Source organism: Micromys minutus, assembly GCF_963924665.1.
Source record: "Micromys minutus genome assembly, chromosome: 9".
In the NCBI taxonomy this organism is placed as follows: domain Eukaryota; kingdom Metazoa; phylum Chordata; class Mammalia; order Rodentia; family Muridae; genus Micromys; species Micromys minutus.
Genome location: NC_137978.1, coordinates 55,293,944 through 55,313,839, shown reverse-complemented (window position 1 = coordinate 55,313,839; position 19,896 = coordinate 55,293,944). Strand labels below are relative to the sequence as shown.

General features: G+C 52.0%; 1 protein-coding gene across 4 annotated transcripts in view; it reads left to right on the top strand.

Moving 5' to 3' along the window:
* KAZN (kazrin, periplakin interacting protein) overlaps positions 1-19,896 on the top strand; it is a 344,563-nt gene that overhangs the window by 288,984 nt on the left and 35,683 nt on the right. For 3 of the 4 annotated variants that reach the window (XM_080921806.1, XM_080921807.1, XM_080921809.1), the window contains exons 3-7: positions 4,330-4,466; positions 7,868-8,038; positions 11,569-11,758; positions 15,491-15,621; positions 18,592-18,642. In XM_080921806.1, the coding sequence (XP_080777932.1) occupies positions 4,330-4,466; positions 7,868-8,038; positions 11,569-11,758; positions 15,491-15,621; positions 18,592-18,642 (680 nt within the window). The remainder of the gene's footprint in view (positions 1-4,329; positions 4,467-7,867; positions 8,039-11,568; positions 11,759-15,490; positions 15,622-18,591; positions 18,643-19,896) is intronic. The other variant, XM_080921808.1, reaches the window with a different exon arrangement.

The window sequence follows — 19,896 nt, the reverse complement described above, 5'->3', positions numbered from 1 at the left end:
CTTTTACATTTCACTCAGAAGAGAGTCAACTCAACAGGCGGAAACAGTGAGGCTTCAGGGCACATAAAAAGATTTCTCAACAATCCTTCTAGCCCAGCCGGGTTGACCCAAGCATCACCTAGACCCGAGATGGCTCGCTGTGTGACATCCAACATTTTCTGTCCCTTTCTGGACCTCGGATCTCCCAACAGTTACAGGAAGTTACAGTTGAACTGGAAGGATGCTGCCTCCCGTGCTGGTGGATAAGTCAGAGGCCTAAGTCCCACAGAGCCTCGTGCCAGCTCCTCCCCACCCCCACACCTGACCACCCTCCTTTCCAGAGTCTGTAAAGGAGGTTGGATGGAAAAGAAAACCGACCCACTGCTGGTTACAGCCTCCCACCTCGGCCCAGGGCCCTCCAGACTGGAAAGTTTGTAGAGGTTCCTGGCTGGGGAACGGCCAACAGGAGCCCAAAGGCTGCTGAGCTCAGCCTAGGAAGAAGCCAGATTTCGAGGGTGTGGTTTGACAGGACCACGGACTGGCTGGGCTCTTTGGGTGAAAGGCATGAAAGGTGATTCCATACGAGCTATACACACACACACACACACACACACACACACACACCTACGGCAGTCATCAGGCAGTAAATGGGGCACACACTGGAACGTCAGATTGTATTTGAGGAAAACCTCAGAGAGCCCCTTGAGAGGCCAAATGGTGAGGAGGCTGCATCTTAGACTGAGAGCATCCGGACAGCACCTGGGAATTATGAATGGTCCTCTGGCTTGTGGGGGGATGTGGTGAGTTGCGCTGTCCGTAGTGATGTGTGTCTTCATAACGTGTGTGAGACAGGCAAGGTCAAGGTATCCTTGGTTTGAGGCCAGGACCTGTTTCTCTTGCTCAGTTGCCCCCCCCCAACTCGAGTTCTCTCCCTCCCTCTTTCCCCCTCCCCTCCCCCTCATTCCCCCTTTTTCCTCCTCCTCTCTCCCCCTCCTCTCCTGACCCCCATAATTCATAACACTGAGGCGTCGATTTCCTCCCTGAAACAGTGAGCGTCACCTCAGTGTGCATGAAGCCAGGGGGTTCCATCCCAAAACAGCTAGACCAGCCTCAGCCCCACCCAGAGCCCAAGGACCAGAAGCGCAGATACAGACAGCCTGTTGTTCCTGGTGTGCTATGGGACCTTGTTTGTGTGGGTGATCTCGGGCTCAGAACCAAGGGGTCAGGAAGTTCGGTGCTGGGGCTCGGTAGGTCTTGACGATTAATTCATGACCAAGTCTGTAATGTATGATGACTTCTCAAGGCAGTTGACAGGTGACAAGAACCCATAGGGCCTGAGCATGGCGCCTGACATTACCTTAGTGTCACAGTTCGGGAATTATTAGGTGTTTGGGTCGGAAATGTTGTTTTGTTTTGTTTTTTTATTTTTTTTATTGGATGTTTTGTGGGGTTTTTAAACATGATTTTATTTTTACTTGTGTGTTATGGATACTGTACGCACTTGTGGGTGAGTGCAGGCGCCCTTGGAGCCCAGAAGAAGGTTGTCCACTGCCTTAGATGGGTGCTGGGAAGTAACCTCTGGTCCTTTGTAACACCAGCTTGCACCCTTAACTGCTGAGCCGCCTCTCCAGCTCTTGAAGTATTGTAGTATCTAGTAAAGTGAAGCTCAGAAGTCTGGGTGACTCACTCACCCCAGGTCTCCCAGAGCTTAAAGTTCCTCTGCACACCCCACAACCCTGCAAAGCCTAAGGCCATAACTACATCTGTCACATTAGCACTAGCAGTGGTCCCAGTGACCAGGTTGCTGGAATGAGACCCTGCCTGGGTGGAGCCAGTTTCTGGGAATGCAGACAGAGCACACTGGCCGGCTGCCACCTCAGGAGACCCGCCCCAGAGAGAGGCCAGCCTGGGGCATGCAGCTTAAGAGAAAGAGAAAGCACCTGTCCCAGCTAGGAAACAAGGCAAGGGAGGAAGGGCCCTGTCGTCCTTTTTGTGGTTGTGTATGTGGATTTATCTCCTCATGCACCTGTGGTGTAGAAGATTGCTTGTTGAGGTTCGAGTTCTAGTGCCCACCTCTGGTCTGGCCGCTCTGCCGCCTTGCTAGTTACTGTGCTTGCTTCTTTACCTTGAGCTGGTATAGCTTCCCGGGGACTTTTATGGCAGATAATAGACCCAGAGTATCACATTCTTAGGGGTGTGTGTGTGTGTGTGTGTGTGTGTGTTAGCTGGCCTTGCGTTGACTGGCCCCTGGTCTCTGATCACCCCCATAGGTTCATGCATTTGAACTTAGTCCCCACTTGGTGATGTTGTTGGTGAAGGTTACAGAACCTTTAGGAGGTAGCACCTTGCTGAAGGAAGTATGTCTCTGGGGTCACTTCCACTTCCTTCCCCCCTCCCTCCCTCCTTCCCTCCCTCCCTCCCTCCTTCTCTCTCTCCCTCCCTCCCTTCTCTCCCCCTTTCTCCCCTATAGTGTAGGTAGAATGTGATCAGGTGATCAGCCGGTTCCGGCAGCCATGCCTTCTCTGCCTGTTTCCATGCCAACCCACCATGATGGTCCCTGTCCTCTGGCACCATAAGTAGAGCGAGCAGTTTCCTTATGAACGTCTCGTTCATAAGGCCCTTCCACCATAGCCATAGGAAAGGAGTTACTACAAATAACCTTCGCCCCCAAAGCCTTCTTAGATTCTTGGTCGGAAGCCTAGTGGGGCAGAGCTGGAGTTGGGCAGGGCCCAGTGCCTTAGAGCAGAGACCCACATCCTGTGAGTTGGGGATGGAGGGAGGGAACGGGTGCACCCCAGCTGTGCCACTAACTAACTGGTTGTGAGGCCAGAATGTCCCCTCTGGGATGGGGTAAGAGGACCCGCTCACCAACCTCTATAAAAAAATGCATCTGAAATGCCAGTGAATTCAGTGTGGATGCCCTGTGGTGCTGGGCCTGGCTTGCTTATAGTGTGCTTGCAGACTGGATCTTGGGTCTTTGTTGGATCTTGGAGTTTCTTTTGGTTGGATGATGGTGGTTTTATTTATTTGTAGTATGTGTGCAAAGAATCCGAGGACAACTTGCAGGAGTCAGTCCTTTCCCTCCATATGTGCCCCAGGGTTCAAACTCCAGTCATCAGACGGGGACTTCCTGGATGTTGAAGTTTCTTAAAGCCAGGATCCCTGATAACAGGCTGCACCGAGTTGGAGAGCTGGCCCACTCCACCCTGCAAGCTTTCAGCTCACTAGGTCTGGAAACCTAGCCCTGGTGACCTCAGTTGCTGTGCAGCCAAGCTGGCTGCTGAGAGGGACAGTCAGCCAGGTTCATTGGGAGGCTCAGAGCTGGAATCTTGAATGCTGACCAGCCCTGGAGTCCCCCTGTGTGTGGTTCCCTGTGGTTCTCTTGTGTGCAGCTGCGTGGCCTCAGATGCCCTACCTACAGCTGGAGTTGCAGGCAGTTGTGAGCCGCCCAATAGGTACTAAGAAGTCAACCCCAGTCCTCTCGGAGCAGTAAGTGATCTTAACCACTGAGCCATCTCTCTAGCTCCAACAGTTGCCTTTGTATTGTTGAGTTATGAGAATTTATTTTTAAATACTTTTATTGAATTTAAGTAACACACACACATACACACACACACACACACACACACACACACACACACACACACACGTACATACACCATGTTCCCATCACAGGACACATGTGGAGGTCAGAGGACAGCTAATAGCAGCAGGCTTTTCTTTCACTGGGTTCTTGTTGATTGAACTCAGAATGTCAGGTTTGACTCTGGACACGTCTATCAGCTGAACTGTCTTCCTGGCCTAAAACTTATTTTTCATATTCTAGATGTCTCTTATTGGCTAAAGGACTTGAAGTATTTTCTCCCTTCTGCGGGCTGTCCTTTCTTTGTTCTCCATGTTTCCTGGTGAAGCAGAGTTTTTCATTTGATGGAGTCTAGTCCGTTCCCTGCGTGGCCAATATCATTTGTGTCTTATCTCGAGTGGCATTGAGCCCTACATGTTAATAATCAAGTGAGGCTTATGAGAGAGTCTTGGGTGGGGCTGAGCTGTTTTGTGGGCTCAGTGGGGTGATGAGGGGCTCATTTCAGTTACAGAGTTAGGAGTTCCCCATGGATGATCCCTCTGAGGCCCCTCTTGCAGCTCAGCAGGGCTTCCATTGCAGATAGCCCAACCGGAGAGATGGAAAGGGCGCCATTCACGCAGCAAACCTGAGTCCCAAGCCGGGACACTGCAGTGGTATGGGGCTCCAGGAGAGACACTGTATTGGGTGAACCCCATTTCTCACCTGGACAAACACCAGAGGAACAGGTAGGGTATCAGGAACTAATGGACCCTCTGTCCTGCCCACAGCCATGAAAGCTGACCGGAAGCGCTTAAAGGGGGAGAAGACCGACCTGGTGAGCCAGATGCAGCAGCTGTACGCCACGCTGGAGAGCCGCGAGGAGCAGTTGCGAGACTTCATCCGCAACTATGAGCAACACCGTAAGGTCGGTGTCCCTCTGGGCCCCACCCTCCCCTCCCACCCCCTCCCCTCTCCTGTCCCCTTTTCCCGCCCTCCCCTCTCAGGCATACATTTATCTTGTCTCTGCTCTTAAGCAAGCATGGTGTCTGCCTTGAATCCCAGGGGCGCCCTTGGCCGCTCTGGTGTCTTCAGCTAATCTGAACAATCCAAGAAGCCCAGCCCAGCTCCTGGTTGGGCCCGGTGTCTCTTATCCCTCTTCCTCTGGGCAAACCCTTGAACCTCCCACTCACCCCAGAGCCTCAGTTTCCCCTTCTGCTCTGGAAGGTGCAAAGCTATCGTGAGTACTGTGATATGAGCATCCAGCATCTTACCAATAACCACATAATGGAAGTGGGTGGAGTTAGCCAGGAGCCGTGGGAGACAGCAGGGCGGTCTGTCGGCATGCAGAGAGGGCTCTCGGAGGGCTTCATGGAGGAGGTGTCACAAGGGTTGGGCTCTGCATTACTTTTCTCATGATGAAACGCCCGACAAAAGCAATGTCACGGGGAAGTAGAGAGCAATGGCTGGAGCAACAGCAGCAATAAAACCCTCAGAGGTTTACCTCTAGGACCCTACCTACTTCAGCCAGCCAGGACCCACTTCCTGGAGGCTTCATACTCCCCAAAGAGTGCCCGCAGTCAGGGAACACAAAGTGAGTCTGTGAGAGGCATTCCTGACTCAAAGTTACCAGTTCAGCCTGCAGCTTTAGGGACAGGAGGGCCGAGTGACACTTCAGAATCAGCGGTGGCAGACAGCACCATGGGGCCAGTCAGGAAGGCCACCTCTGAGCTGCAGTTAGAGGCCAGTTGGCCGAGGCTAGATTGGGATGGACGAGATCCTCACATGCTTCCTGCAGGTGACTCTCGCTGACACATCCCTGGCATGCAGTTCGCTTCTTCCCTGTGGTCATAAGGCTCTAAGCAGCCAGGACAGGTGTCACCTGCCTACGCTGTGTGCCCTTGCTGCCGTCTGTATGCATTCAGGTTAGGCAAGCCAGGGGACAGCTCCTGAATGCCATTGCATCACCGGGCAGCCCAGGCCCCCTTTGCAGACCGCAAGACTAAGATGCTCAGGGGGCCGGTGGATGATCAAATCCAATTATTTATTTATTGTGGTGTTCAGAATGAACTTGGGACCTCCTCTATGTGGCCTAGGCAGTACCACAGAACTGGCCCCTCGGCCCCTCACTGGGAGATTCTAGGTGAGCACTCTGTCACAAAGTTAGAGATAACTATGCAGAAACGGAAACCTAAGCCCTGGTTCTATCCGGCCTCTCTAAGCCCTTGCATCTGGTTACCAAAACCTAATTTGCGTTTTATGTATGAACGAAACGAGCGATATTAATGGAACTCTCTGGTTCTCCAGTCACTGGGCTCTCAACCTGCCGTGGCCCACTGGCTTCTTCTGCAACCTCTCCGGGCCTCAGCTGGAGCAGGTGGGGACAGCAGGGACTCAAAGCTCCTGGCAAAGATAGGACTTGGCCCGTCCAGAAAATTCTCAGAGTTGCGACATCCCAGAAAACCGCGCCAGAGACACACACCCTGTCCAGAGTGCAGCTGGGGACTGTCTACAAACCCAGCTGGAGATGTCCCCATTGCAGGCCAGGCAGCTGCGAGCTGGATACAGGGTGATCTTGGCAGTGAGTTTAAGGTCCTTGGTTGTCACCACCCAGCACACCCGTCTTCTCCTGCTGCCTCTCATCACCGCCCATCTGAGACCCTGCTTGGCCTGCAAGGCCTTAATGATCTAGCCTTGTTTCTTAACGGTCTAGCCTTGTCCTGCCCTTGTGTGTTTCAGGTACCTATAGTCCCTAAGCCCTATCAAGTCCCGATCCCCAGAAAAGAAATTCCACATTTCTCTTTCATTCCCCCCACAATCATCAGGGGGTTGAGGATGGTAGTCCTTGGAGCCTCAGTTTACCCCCTCTATAAAACAGGAATAATTGGAGTCTCTACTTCATGGGTGCTGCACTGTCAGGACACTTGGTGACTCCTTGGGGACAGTTTTGTGGGACACAAGTGCCATACCTACAGACCTTTGTCACCTAGTGTAGGGTCCACGTCTGCTCACAACCAGCAGGACAGGCAAAAGCTCAGAGATAAGAAGGATCCCAAGGGTTTTAGTGAGTCTTCTTCCTAACTCAGGATCACCAGTCAGCTCCCAGGGGCGCCCCGCTCCGCTCCAGATGTTTCCTCATAGCCTCAGCAAGCATAGCCTTCATTATCTGGCTACATCAGACGTAAGGACTGGCTGGAGAGAGCACTGTGCGGTCACCCTAAGCCGGTGATCCCGGAAGACTTCTTGGAAGAGGAGGTATAAGCCAAGGGTCCTAGGGCATGAGAAGCCTCTGAGCAGAGCCCCAGGCCACGGGGCTGTCTCAAAATCCATACAGTCCAGTGGGGAAACTGAGATCACAACCCCATGGCCTGCAGAGCCTGGATTCTCTCTAGAACTTTAACCCCTGCTGTGCACGCACACCGGAAGCCACATCCATGCAGAAAAGCTGTTAACCCTTGGCCTCACGGCATTGGTGGTGGAGATCTGGTTTAGACTGGGTGCTTTGGTGGAATGGGCTGAGCACTTTCAAGGACCGTCCTCTCGAGAAGACCCAAGTTTCACTGTCACCCCTGTTCAGAAGCCAGGGTCAGCCACAGGTCTTTCTGGGGCCTGGCTGGCACCACCCCTGGCAGCCATGGTTCATTCAGGCAACTGAGAGGGGCCTGGGCAGGTGGCAGGGGGAGCTTTCTTCCTCGTAGGACATGAAAAAACAGGCTACTGGGTCTCCCATCAGCTGTGGCCTTGTAGGGTAGCCCAGACTGTCACCGCTTCAGGGGCCTTTCTGTATCTGTTTTACTCAAGCAAGAGCTGGGAATGCGGAGTCGGCAGAGAGATTGCCTAGGAGCTGGGAGGCCCTGGGTCCCATCCTTAGCGCCACACCTCAGAAACGGGGCCAGCACTTGGGAACCGGAGGCAGAAGAATCAGGAGTTTAAGATTGTCCTCGGCTACATAGAGAGTTGTGGGCAAGCCTGGGCTATAGAGGGGCCCTGACTCAAAACACCCCAAACCAACCAGACAGACAGATAAGATCGATTAATTAACTTAATGACGAACTCTCCCTCACCCCCAACTTTTATCGGATTCCACTTTGTCATCTGCACGTGAGATTGTTCTAGCTCTGAAAAGAGCCATACATGCTTCACCCTGTCCCATGGGGGAAGTGCTCTCTGGGGGAGGGTCCAAGGTGCCCACCCCATAGCCTTTCCACCTCACACCAGGGCTTTCAGCGTATTGGGGAAAAGGTTCTCCACTCCCCTGAGCTCCCAGACGAACCCTCCACTCCTTTGCTGCCTTGCAACCCATTTCCCACCCCCTCATCCCCACCACAGGAGAGCGAGGACGCTGTCAAAGCGCTGGCCAAGGAGAAGGACCTGCTGGAGCGAGAGAAATGGGAGCTTCGAAGGCAGGCCAAGGAGGCCACGGACCACGCCGCGGCCCTGCGCTCCCAGCTGGACCTCAAGGACAACCGCATGAAGGAGCTGGAGGCTGAGCTAGCCATGGTGAGCACTCGCTGGCCATCGAGGGCTAACCTGGACCACCCAGGGCTCCTGATGGTGGTCATGATGCTTGGGGACCTCTCAAGCCCAGGAGCACAGGGATCCTGGGAGGCCTCACATAACCACACGTCCCATGGGACTGCTAAAACGTGGAGCAATGGGAAGGCATGTTTTGTTTCAAAATAATCAATCTTTTGGGGAAATGTCTAGGAATATGAACATCTCAGAGTCTAGGATTACATATGACAGTGTCGGCCTGTCTGCACACACACAGTTTTGCATATGCATGCACCATAGACCTACATGTGTATCTGGCTACTTATTTACTCGGGATATTTAAAGGCTTTTGGTCCAAATGTATCTAGAGGAGAATCGTCTTTCTTGGGTCGTCAGTTAAAACATAGATGGATTTGATTGTTGTTTTTTTTTTACAAACCCAGAATCACTGAGACCTGTTCAAACGTGTTTCAAGATGGCATTGTGGTGCCTGTATGGGGAGCAGAGGGAATCTGGGAATCAGACAGAGGTAGAAGAGCCCCGGGGCTCAGCCTTGCCTGCCAGTGTGACCTGAGCCATTCCCCATGCCCACCTGGGAAGGGGGAGGGGTCTTCATTTCACCCTGCCATAGCTAGGTGTAGTCAGAACACACAAATATAAAAAGGCCTTTGAAAGCCTCCTGGACCCAGTGTGACAGTGGCCTTTAGAAGTTGTATGGTGACTCCTGTTGACTTTTTTGTTTTAATTACATTTAGCGTGCATGTGCTTGCACGCATGCGTGTTTGTGTGTGTGTGTGTGTGTGTGTGTGTGTGTGTGTGTGTGTGTGTTGATCATAGGCTAACTTGTAGGAGTTGGTTGGTTCTCTCTTTGCACCACATGGGGCCTGGGACCGAACTCAGGTCATCAGGCTGGGCAGCAAGCATCTTCACCCAGTGAAGATCTTGGTCCCCCTCCCTTGTGTGACTCTTTAGTAGTGGGATATGTTATCCAGCAGGGTGCCAGCGCTAGCGATAACAACACAGATAGACCTCGGTCGGATGCTTGACCTCTGGGGCCGCCATCCCTGAATACGCCCTGTAGAGCTCTGGGGAGGGTGTAAGGGAAACAGCTAGCTCTGCATTTCTGTCCTGCACTGACCTCATAGTTTGCAAAACTCCTGCTTCCGAGAGAAGCCACCCAGAGCAGGGCAGCCGCCTTGTGCAGTGCTGACCCCTAGTGGTGATGGCCGTCAAGGCAGGAGGACGACTCCCCTGCGTCTCCTGTGGATACTTCCTGCAGCCCTGAGAGAGAAGGGTGGGAAAGACCCTGTGTGCCCAGCTCACCATCAGTTCAGCATCTTAGTAATTCTCTGATCTTCCCTGTATTAAGAAATAGCTCCCCTAGCTTCCGCTCCCACCATACTGGAATACAGCCTGCTCTCCTAGCCAAAGCTCTCAGCTTCCCTCCTCCTCCCGGCAGCTTCAGACTCTCTGCCCCCGGGGGCCCTGGAGCACATCTTCCTAGTGGAAGCGGGAGAATGCTTTACCGAGACTCATGATAGCCCCACCTCCTTCTGGTGTCCCTCTGACTACACATCCTCTTCATCTACTTGACCGATTGACAGACTTCAGCACAGGTGGATAGCCCCAGACCTTTCTGCCGTGAGGTCCAGGCTGACCCGAAGAGTACTCTGAGAGTGCAAATCACTGAGATTGCAGGCAACCCAGGGCAGCTCTGATTCTGGAAGGAAGTCAGGACCCATAAGTGCAATAAGAAGCGGGGGGGGGGGGGGGGGAAGATGTGCTCAAAGTCACACAAAAGATTCCATAACAGCAGGGGCCAAGGCTAGCTCACATGAGCTTATTCATCCTAACTTAGAAATTCCCAAGAGCCCAGTGCTCCAGGATCAGGATGCTCAAGGGAGGGTAGATAGAGGCCAAGGAAAGAGAAGTTGGGGGGGGGGTCAGAGGTCAAGAGGAGCGCCCAGCATTGAGTCATATGCTGTGTGAGAGATCTTTCTCCGAGATTTCGAGTTCTGTGTGGGCAGGGTGAGAAACTCCCATAACTCCCTTGTCTGGTGCCTAAGGGGACCGGCCGCCTGTCAGATAGTGATGTCCCACTCCACGCAGAGGGCCCACCACTCCTGACTCAGCCAGAGGTGAGGTCCTTCATCAACGGGGGGGAGAAAGCGGGTGGGAATAGGAGGGCATCACGCCCGGGCCTCTTTTTGTGTTGCCCCTAAGGGCTGATCGTCTTGTAGGTTGATTTGGGTGGTCCTCCATCTTCTCTGTTTGGGGGTGATGCTTGGAAAAGGGAGGCCGTGATGGGCCTTTCCTCTCCCCTTCCCCCACTCCTCATACAGCTTCCCCTGCCCCGCAGGAGCCTGGACTAACTTTGAGTATGCATTAATCTGGCTCTAATACATGCTCCTTTTCTTAGCCAGCAAACTTTAAGATCCTGTCTGGTCAAATCCCACTTAGCCCGGTGGGAGGAGGGAGAGGCGCTCTCTCTGCCCCGAGCTAGCCCCACGTGTAGCCTCCCTAATACAAGCCTGTCCCTTGAAGCCCAGGCGGCACGCTTCACTCTTCTAAGCCAGTTCTTTGCGCTTTCAACTGGCAGAAGGGGGGGGGGGCTAACTAACTGTATTACGGGGTGCGTCGCGGTGGGGCTGTCCTGTGCATCGGGAGGTGTTTAGGTGTTTGCCTGACAGTCTTGAGGTCGGCTTCTCTGCCTGTGACCTCCACTCTTCCCAAGCTCAGTCTGAGACTGAGACCTACCTTGGCCAGGATTTACCCAAGGTCATCCCCTACGCCACTTTCTCGATCCCATCAGAATCTCGCCTGGGGTCCAGGCGGCTGTGCTGGTAAGGTGGCTTGCATTCAAGCGTCAGGATTTGAGTTCAGTTTCTTAGAACACGTGTCATGGCAGGAAGCACTGCAGCATGCAGGCAGACAAGGGGCTGGGGAGGGCTTTGTGTCTTGGTCAGTAGGAATCCAGGAGGAGGCTCTGATTTCACCCTGGCGTGGGAGACTTCAAAGCCGGCCTACACAGTACACACTTCCCCCAACAAGGCCACACCTAATAGTGCCACACCCTATGGCTAAGCATTCAAACACTCGAGTGGGGGGGGAGGGGTGCGTGCCTTTTCAAACCACCACACACCAGAGTCAGGATGTAACCTGGAAACAGAGGATCGCTGGGACTTTGTAGCCAACCAACTTTAATCTCCTTGGCAAGCTCCAGAGAGAGATCCTGTTTCAAAAGGTGAGGGGGGCTTCTGAGGAACAACCCTGTAATCTTGACCTGCAGCTCTCACACAAACAATCATGTGTATACATGGGCGCACAGTGCACACACACACACACACACACACACACACACACACACACACACACACACACGAACTCCTCACGTGGCTTGCACCACTTGCTGGGGGCTCACTGGTGCAGAAGTAGAATTCTTGGCTTTTTTGCCATGGTGGTAAGAGGTGCCAGGCAGCTACATGAAAGGTCCCTCTGGTGACATTCTCTCCTTCTATTTCCTGCTCTTTCTCCAGGCCAAGCAGTCCTTAGCCACACTGACCAAGGACGTTCCCAAGAGGCATTCACTCGCCATGCCCGGCGAGACGGTGCTCAACGGTAACCAGGAATGGGTGGTGCAGGCTGACCTCCCACTGACCGCTGCCATCCGGCAGAGCCAGCAGACCCTCTACCACTCCCACCCTCCCCACCCTGCAGACCGGCAAGGTGAGTTCTGCCCGGCCTGGGCCAGCAGGAAGGGAAGAGTCACAGGAGGCCGCGGGGCCCAGCGGGAGAGGCAGTTTCTTTGTTCACATCACAGCATCCTGGGACGGCACAAACTGTGACTGTTCTAACTGAACCTACCAAGGGCCTTCAGGCATAGCTTGATCCAGAGGCTCAGCTTCGTCTAAGACGTAAAACAAGTGACCCTCATTGGTCAGCTTGGGCCACGTGGCCATCTCTGAACTAATCACAGTGTCTAGGAGAGCCAGTGCCCTGATTGGCCATGCCGGATCGGCCAGGCATCCTTTGGCAGGAGAGGGGACCTGGCTCTTTGACTGACAGCTGCAGCCAGTCACCCTGGCTCCACTGCCACCATCTCTGATACACACTCCAGTCCAGTCTCCTTGCCATCCCCACTGCATCACAGATCATGAGCCAGCGAGCCACCTGACTCCACTGGGCGGGGAGGGGTCCTCGGTGGTTCTCAACCTGTGGGTCCCGACCCCTTTGGCAAAACCCCGTCCCCCCAAAAAAATTTACATTTCAATTCATATCAGTAGCAAGATTTCAGGTATGAAGTAGCAACAGGAAATAACTATGGTTGTGGGTCACGACAGCATGAGGAACTGTGTCACAGGGTCACAGCATTAGGACTGAGAGGCACTGCTCTGGAGGCTGTAGTAAAACTAGTCCTTCAGGTGCCCGCAGCTAGTCACACAAGGCCATGGACAATGACACAAGTGTCCTGTGCTCCCGATACATGGAGCATGTAGGGTAAGAACCTTAGAGGGCGGGGCAGGGTATAGGTTCACACTGTTGAGGTTACATCCTGACTCTGCTGCTTATAAAGGATGTGGCCTTTGACTGGTTCAAGGGTCATCTGTTCCTTTGGTACGAGAGGTGCTGGATTTTTTTTCTTTTAAAGATTTTTTATTATATATAAGTAAACCCTAGCTGAGAGGACATCAGATTTTATTACAGATGGTTGTGAGCCACCATGTGGTTGCTGGGATTTGAACTCAGAACCTCTGGAAGAGCAGTCAGTGCTCTTAACTGCTGAGCCATCTCTCCAGCCTGAGGTGCTGGATTCTTAATGCAGTGTGTTATGTGTCTGTTTGCTGAGACCTCCCTCCCAGGACTGCCGGAAAGGTCAAGTGTACAGAATTCCCCAAGTCAAGTCTTTGGTAAACATTAGCTGCCCCTCCCTGTTCGCACTGCCTTCACTGACAGGGGACACACAGGACTTCAGAACGTCTACTGTAAGCGACTCAGGAGGCCACCTGCAGTACACAGAGACACCAGCTGCTCTCTGCTGAGCCTTGCAGGGATCCCTATGGGGTCCAGCCGGCCTTCGAAGCCAGGTCAGAGCTGAAGACCTTAAAAAGCGTAAGACCAACACATCCTAGGCAGGGGTGCTGAGACCTAGTTGTAGCTATTCCTCGACACCTCTTGGTCAGTCCCAAGATGCAGGTGTGCAAGTGACTCCCCAGCCTCTGGTCTGCCTTGGCTGCGGGAAACAGAAGTGCTGTTGAGGGTGCAAAGTTTGCGATAGTTTCAGAATTAACAGAATGGTAAGTGACTTCCAATCACAGCCTGTGACTGCAGGGCCCCCATGGTGGGTCTGACACTAAATTAGGGTTAGCCCAGGCTCTAGAATCTACCGTCTGGGCCCTTCCTTCTCTGCTAGATTCTCTTTATTCATTCATTCATTCATTCATTCATTCATTCATTCATTTTGATTACACTGTAGCTGTCTTCAGACACACCAGAAGAGGGCATCAGATCTCATGACAGATGGTTGTGAGCCACCATGTGGTTGCTGGGATTTGAACTCAGGACCCATGCCATCCCTGGGAAGGCGTTTGCCCCATGGTTCTTCTTCCCTTTCTACTGCATACACCACAGTAGGCACGTGTCTCACCCCAGTACTGTGCGGAGGGGCTATCACCCAGCAGTGTGCTAGTCTACGTTATGTTGCTGTGGTAACCCCCCATGGCAGAAGCAGCCTGGCATCTTGCAGCTTCATGAAGAGAAATCGGGGCAGGAACCTGGAGGCAAGGACCGGGAAGCTGAGGTCAGGGAGCAATGCTGCGCTGCTTCCTGGCTTGACCTGCTGTCCACGGTTTGCTTAACTCGCTTTCCTATGCCACCAGCCCAAAGGTAGCATGACCCACAGTGAGCCGGGCTCGTCACATCAATCCTCAATCAACAAGATGCCCCCAACACTTCCCTACATGCTGATCTGAAGGAGGAAGTTTCTCAGTCAAGGGTACCTTTTCCCAGATGACTCTAGCTTGTGTCAAGTTGGCACAAAAAAAAAAAAAAAAAAAAAAAAACCAGCCCAGGAACTTCCGAGGATCAGATAATAGCTAATGGTTCAGAGAATAGCTAATGAGCCGATGGCTCAGCAAGGGTGAGGAGCGTGCCCAGGGCCACACAGCCTGTGAAGGAACTCATCTAGATCGGAAGTGATCAGAGCCAGCAACCAGCAGCTTCCCCACGGGGCCATGTGGTCACTGGTGGCAAGGGCTTTCTGTCAGGAATGGGCACAGAGGTAACAATACTCCCTCTGTACAATGCTGGCGCTGGATCACGGGGGAGATCTGAGGCAGGGCCCAGCAGGCTTCTGGGCAGTGGCTTCTGGGACAGGCCTTTCATTTCAGCACTGTGTGTTAAGCGCCTACAGAGAACCAGACACTGAAAGCCCAGAATGCATGTAAGGAGCCCCATGGTGCACTCGGTGCCAAGCAGATAATGCATGTGTAAATAAAATCTGGCAATACGAAGGTAAGAAATTGGGCTTTGGCAGTGTGCCCTGTGATCCCGGCTCTAAGGAAGTGAAGGCTGGAGGTCCCCAGGGTTTGCCCTGCCAGCAGGTCTACCTGAATCAGTGGGCTGCAGGCTCAGTGGGAGACCCTGTCTCAAGCAAACAGCAAGGTAGATAGGGCTGCAGAGATGGCTGTTTTGGGGGAGAGCCTGGTTTCCGTTCCTAGCACCCAGGTAGAGGCTCACAACCTGTGACTCACTGATGCCCTCTTCTGGTCTCTGCAGGAACTGCACACATGTGGTACACAGGCACACAAGCAAGCACAAACATGTAAATAAAAGTTCATAGGCGGGGAGTGAGTGAAGACAATACCTGTTGACCTTTGACCTCCACGTGTTTGTACAGGCGGCACAGGGAGCAGGAGGCCGAGCCCTGGCTGATGAGCTGTACAGGGTTAAAGTGTACCAGGCCTCAGGGGCCAGGAGGAGGAATATATATATATATATATATATATATATATATTTTATATATAAAATATTTTACCCCCACAGTGGCCAAAAGCCTGTGGCTCTGGCTTCATTGTAAGGAGTGGGGGCAGGGAGGCCACCCTGGTCTTTCCGGGGACAGATGGCAGTTGCCATGGGCTAGGAGAGTTGTTGGACTTGGGGCTGGGTTTCAGAGACACCAGGATGTAGGGGAAAGAAAGGAACTGAAACAGTGACCTGGGGGTTTCTTGTCTGGGACTCTGCTGTTCCTTTGTGGTTAGGGCTGCATAGTGTCTAGAACCATTCAGATGAGACCTCATAGACCCTCACTTCAAGAAGGGAGAGGGTCTCCCTAGCAGCCACCCTATAACATGCAGCTAGCCACACTCACCTTCCCTCCGACTCAGTGTTTTGATCTATACAATGGGCGTATCAGGCAGCTGTTCATGTGTCACTTACTGACCAGCTGTCCCTGTTTTCCAGCGGTCAGGGTGAGCCCCTGCCACTCAAGACAGCCTTCCGTCATCTCTGACGCTTCCGCTGCTGAAGGTGACCGGTCCTCCACACCAAGCGACATCAACTCCCCAAGACACCGGACACACTCCCTCTGCAACGTAAGGCCAGCAGCGGCAGGGCCTGGGCGCTTGGGCCCTGCCCAGAAATGGCGGGGCCGTGGGGTGGGATAAAGATGTGCCCACCCTTTCCTCTCGTCCACCCAGGGAACGCCGTGCCGAAGGCATTTCCCATTCTGTTCTTTCCTTTTGCAAGAAGCGGTGGACGTGGGGAGAGAAAGAAATGAGGCCTGTTCCCTCCTGTGCCCGGGAGGGCGAGCAGGGTCTGCGCAGCCTGGAACCCCGCCCAGTGCACCCCGTCTTGGGCCCTGCCTGAGACCCTGGGCCTGACTACAGGGCCACCTGTCCTGTAAAATCTTACTTTCTTCTTTCACCCTGGGGTGAAGCAGATTGCTGTATTTTAATCTTGAGATTCCAGTCATTTGCGACACATTTGGCCTCTGCAGAGAGGTCCTGTGGATTTGTCTGACCTTTTCAGTTAATTTTTTTTATTTATTTTAATTACATACCGAGCACCGGCAGCTAAGAGACATAAGTCCGCTGGGAGGGCTCTGCATGAGTCCACTATGTGCTGCTGTAACAAAAGGGCTGAGGCTGGGAAACCTACAAAAGAAATGACTTCTCTTAGGCTCTGCTACATAAAGTTTCTGTTACGTCTTACATCATCACCCTGGGGGCTAGGCTTCCAGTACAGCAGACCTCTGAAGGACACTCTCAGGCCGTGGCCGAAGCCATCACAGGCTTCCAACCTGGTGGCTGAAAACCATGTGAGCCTCTAACAGGATCACTTTGAAATGTTGACCCATCAACCTAACTGACAACCCAAAGGGCTTCCCTGCCATGTCCTAATGACAGAAATGTCTTCAGGTACATAGGAAGGCCTTTCCTTTTTCTTTCTCTCTCTCTCTCTCTCTTTTTTCTTTCTTATTTTTACCTTACGTGCATGAGTGTTCTGCCTACATATGTGTGTGTCCGTGGACCATGTGTGTATGTGAGGCCCATGGAGGCCAGAAGAGGGCATCACATTCCCCTGGAGCTGGAGTTAAAGGACGGTTGTGAGCCACTATCTGGGTGCTTGGAACTGAACCCAGGTCCTCTTAAGCCACAGAGCCGTCTCACCAGCCTGGGAACACATTTTCCAAAATGCAAGTCAATACCGTTTTATTAACCAGCAGAACCATTGTCAGCCATTGACTTGCTGCTGTGGTACTTTGCCTAAGACGCTCGGGTGAGGGACGTGCTATGTATGATAACCCATGATAAGCACGTGCATAAGGACATGAAAAACGGCAACTTTCCCGGATATGAGTGAGGAAAACCTGCTCCCCATCACCCATGTAGAGTGCTAATTATCAAAGTAGCTACGGTTAGAAGGGTCAGCAGAACCATGAATCACTGAGAGTCCACAGTCCTCAGAGTCCACTTTAAATCGGATTTAGGCACAGCGGTGTGCACTTATAATCCCAACACTGAGGAGGTAGAGACCGGACGGAACGTGGGGCTCCCTGTCCCACCAGCCTTGTTTAGTCAGTGAGCCCAGGGCAGTGAAAGACTCGAAAGTCTCAAAGAACACGTCATTTCCTGAGAAATGTTGCTGAACTTGGCCCTCTGGGCTACCCACAAACACACTCCCCCACATGCGCATACATGCGCATGTGCACAAAATCTCTCAGAGGCATCCCAGCCTAACTTGGGTGGCCATGGGATTTCTGGCCCAGAAGCTTCACGTTGTTCGTGGCAGAGTTAGGACCCCTTCTTTTCCGTAGGCTGTGAAGAAGCAATGTGTCTTCTCTCCACAGCCTAGGGGATGAGGCTAACAGACCACAGAGAGCAAGCAAGGGAAACCCCTCCTGTGTCTCTGTCATCCAGAAAATGGCTCCAGGTGGCCCCTCTGTCCTCAGGGATTTTACCTGGTACCAATAAGATCGACACAGCCGGACTAAAGAATACCTCACACTCTGGCCACTAAGGAAAGCTGAAATGAAGACTCAATACAGAGAAATTAGATGCTAAAATACCTTGGTCTGGGTGACATGCTTGATTTCATGGGTCCTGTGCTTGTAATTCCAGAAATGACCACCAGGAGTCTCCCTACTAATGGCTTTTATAATCTCCTAGGTAGGACATATGCAATTTGGGGATATAATAAAAACTTTTACACATCCACAAGCTATTAAAGGTCCTTTCCTTACCCACCTGGAATATAGTTGGTGACCCATGGAAATGTCCTACCTACCCACAGGCTATCTGGTGTTCCCAACAAAGAATTTGAAAAGGGCCCAAACTTGTGTGAGTGGGTGGGTGCCTAGGCAGCCCTAAGGCTCAAAACTCAGTGTGCGCTTGCAATAGAACCCTGCCTAGACAAAGCACAGAGCCAGGAAAATCAGACGCCCTGAATTTGAGCCCCAAGTCTACCTGCTATTAGCTCTGTAAGAGATTGTCACTGGACTCCTACTGGACCTAAATCCCACTAACACTTTCTGACAGCCTTCCACAAAGGAGCTATGTTACTATGTTGAGTTCAGGGTAAGTTGGTAACCATGTAGTCTGCTGAGTTCGTTTGTTTAATTTGTTTTTTGTTCATCTGTTTGTTTTGTTTTGTTTTGTTTTTCCTTTTCGGTGCTGGGGAATAGAACTCAGGGCCTGCCAAACGTGTCTATCACCGATTTCAACCCCCTCGCCCCCCCCCACAGTATGCTTTTCCCATTAAAGTTGATTTCTTTACTTAGAAAAGCAAAATGCCTAACAGGACAAACCTTCGATTTGAACACATGGACCAATTAAGGCAGGAACTTAAGCCTCAAAGGAATAGGGTTGAAAGGCCAGGCAGGAGAGCTCCTCGGGTCCCCTAACTTGATGTCTGATGAGACCCAAGCTTATTGGGGGGATTCCCACGCAGAGGTAGGGCAGCCCTGGAGGAGTTCCTCCTGGGAAGACTCCCATCCTCCTGGGCCACCTATGCCCTCATGTGTCCTCTGTCCGCTGCTTCATCTTCTTCTCCTTCGGCTATAGGGCGACAGTCCCGGCCCAGTGCAGAAGAGCCTACACAACCCTATTGTACAGGTATGTATAGCTTCCCTGGGTACCTGATCCTCCCTCCTCCCCAACATGGCCTCTCCCAGCCTTGTTGCTCCGAACTGTTGGTCCTCCCAATGCCATTTATGGACTCCCAAGGTAGAGAGGATTAGAACCCCCTCTTTGAGTTGCACAGGCTTGGCACAAACGCTGCCTGACCTGTAAGCCAACTGTGCACACCACTCACCCGGTAACCTGTAAGCCCACTGTGCACACCACTCACCTGGTAACCTGTAAGCCCACTGTGCACACCACTCACCCGGTATCCCGCTGCTGTGGTGAGCATCTTCCTCTCGCATCTTGGTTATCGTTAGCTTCCTTCTTCAAAGGGGGACCCAGCAGGCAGTGGGCATTTGCAGCCCCTGACTGCTGGTCCATCTCTCCTCATTTTTGTCACAGAGCAGAACTTGAGGGCAGCATCTCTTGTATTATGATGTTTAGCATTTCCTGTCTGCACATAATCCATCTACATAGAGTTCCCCTAGAAAAGACCACATACATACATACATACATACATACATACATACATACATATACACACATACATACATAATACACACATACATACACACACATACACATACACACATACATACACACATGCATATACATGCATAAATGCATGCACACACATAATATATACATACACACATACATACATACACATACATACACACACATACATGCATACACATACATGCATGCATACACACATATACACACATACATACATGCATACACACATACATAATACGCACACATACATACACATACACACATACATACACATACATACATGCATGCACACATACATACATACACACATATACATACATATACTTACACACATACATGCTTACATACACACATACATGCTTACATACATACATATTTTAATGACTTATTTTTCTTTTATGTGCATTGGTGTTTTGCATACATGTTTGTCTGTGTGAAGGTATCGGATTCCCTGGAACCGTAGTCACAGATAGTTGGGAGCCACCATGTGAGGACTGGAAATTGAACCTGGGGTTCTCCAGAAGAGCAGCCATTGCTCTTAACCACTGAGCCGTCTCTCCAGCCCCAGACTGCAGACATCCTGAGTGCAGATTCTGGGCCCTGCGGAATGAGAACTCCAGCCCAGTCTGGAGTCGGGAGCTGTATTCCTAGACACTCTAAAGTGTTCTGTGGGCCTCGAGTTTATGCCCTACCCTTTCTGGAGATAATACCAACCACATAGAAGCA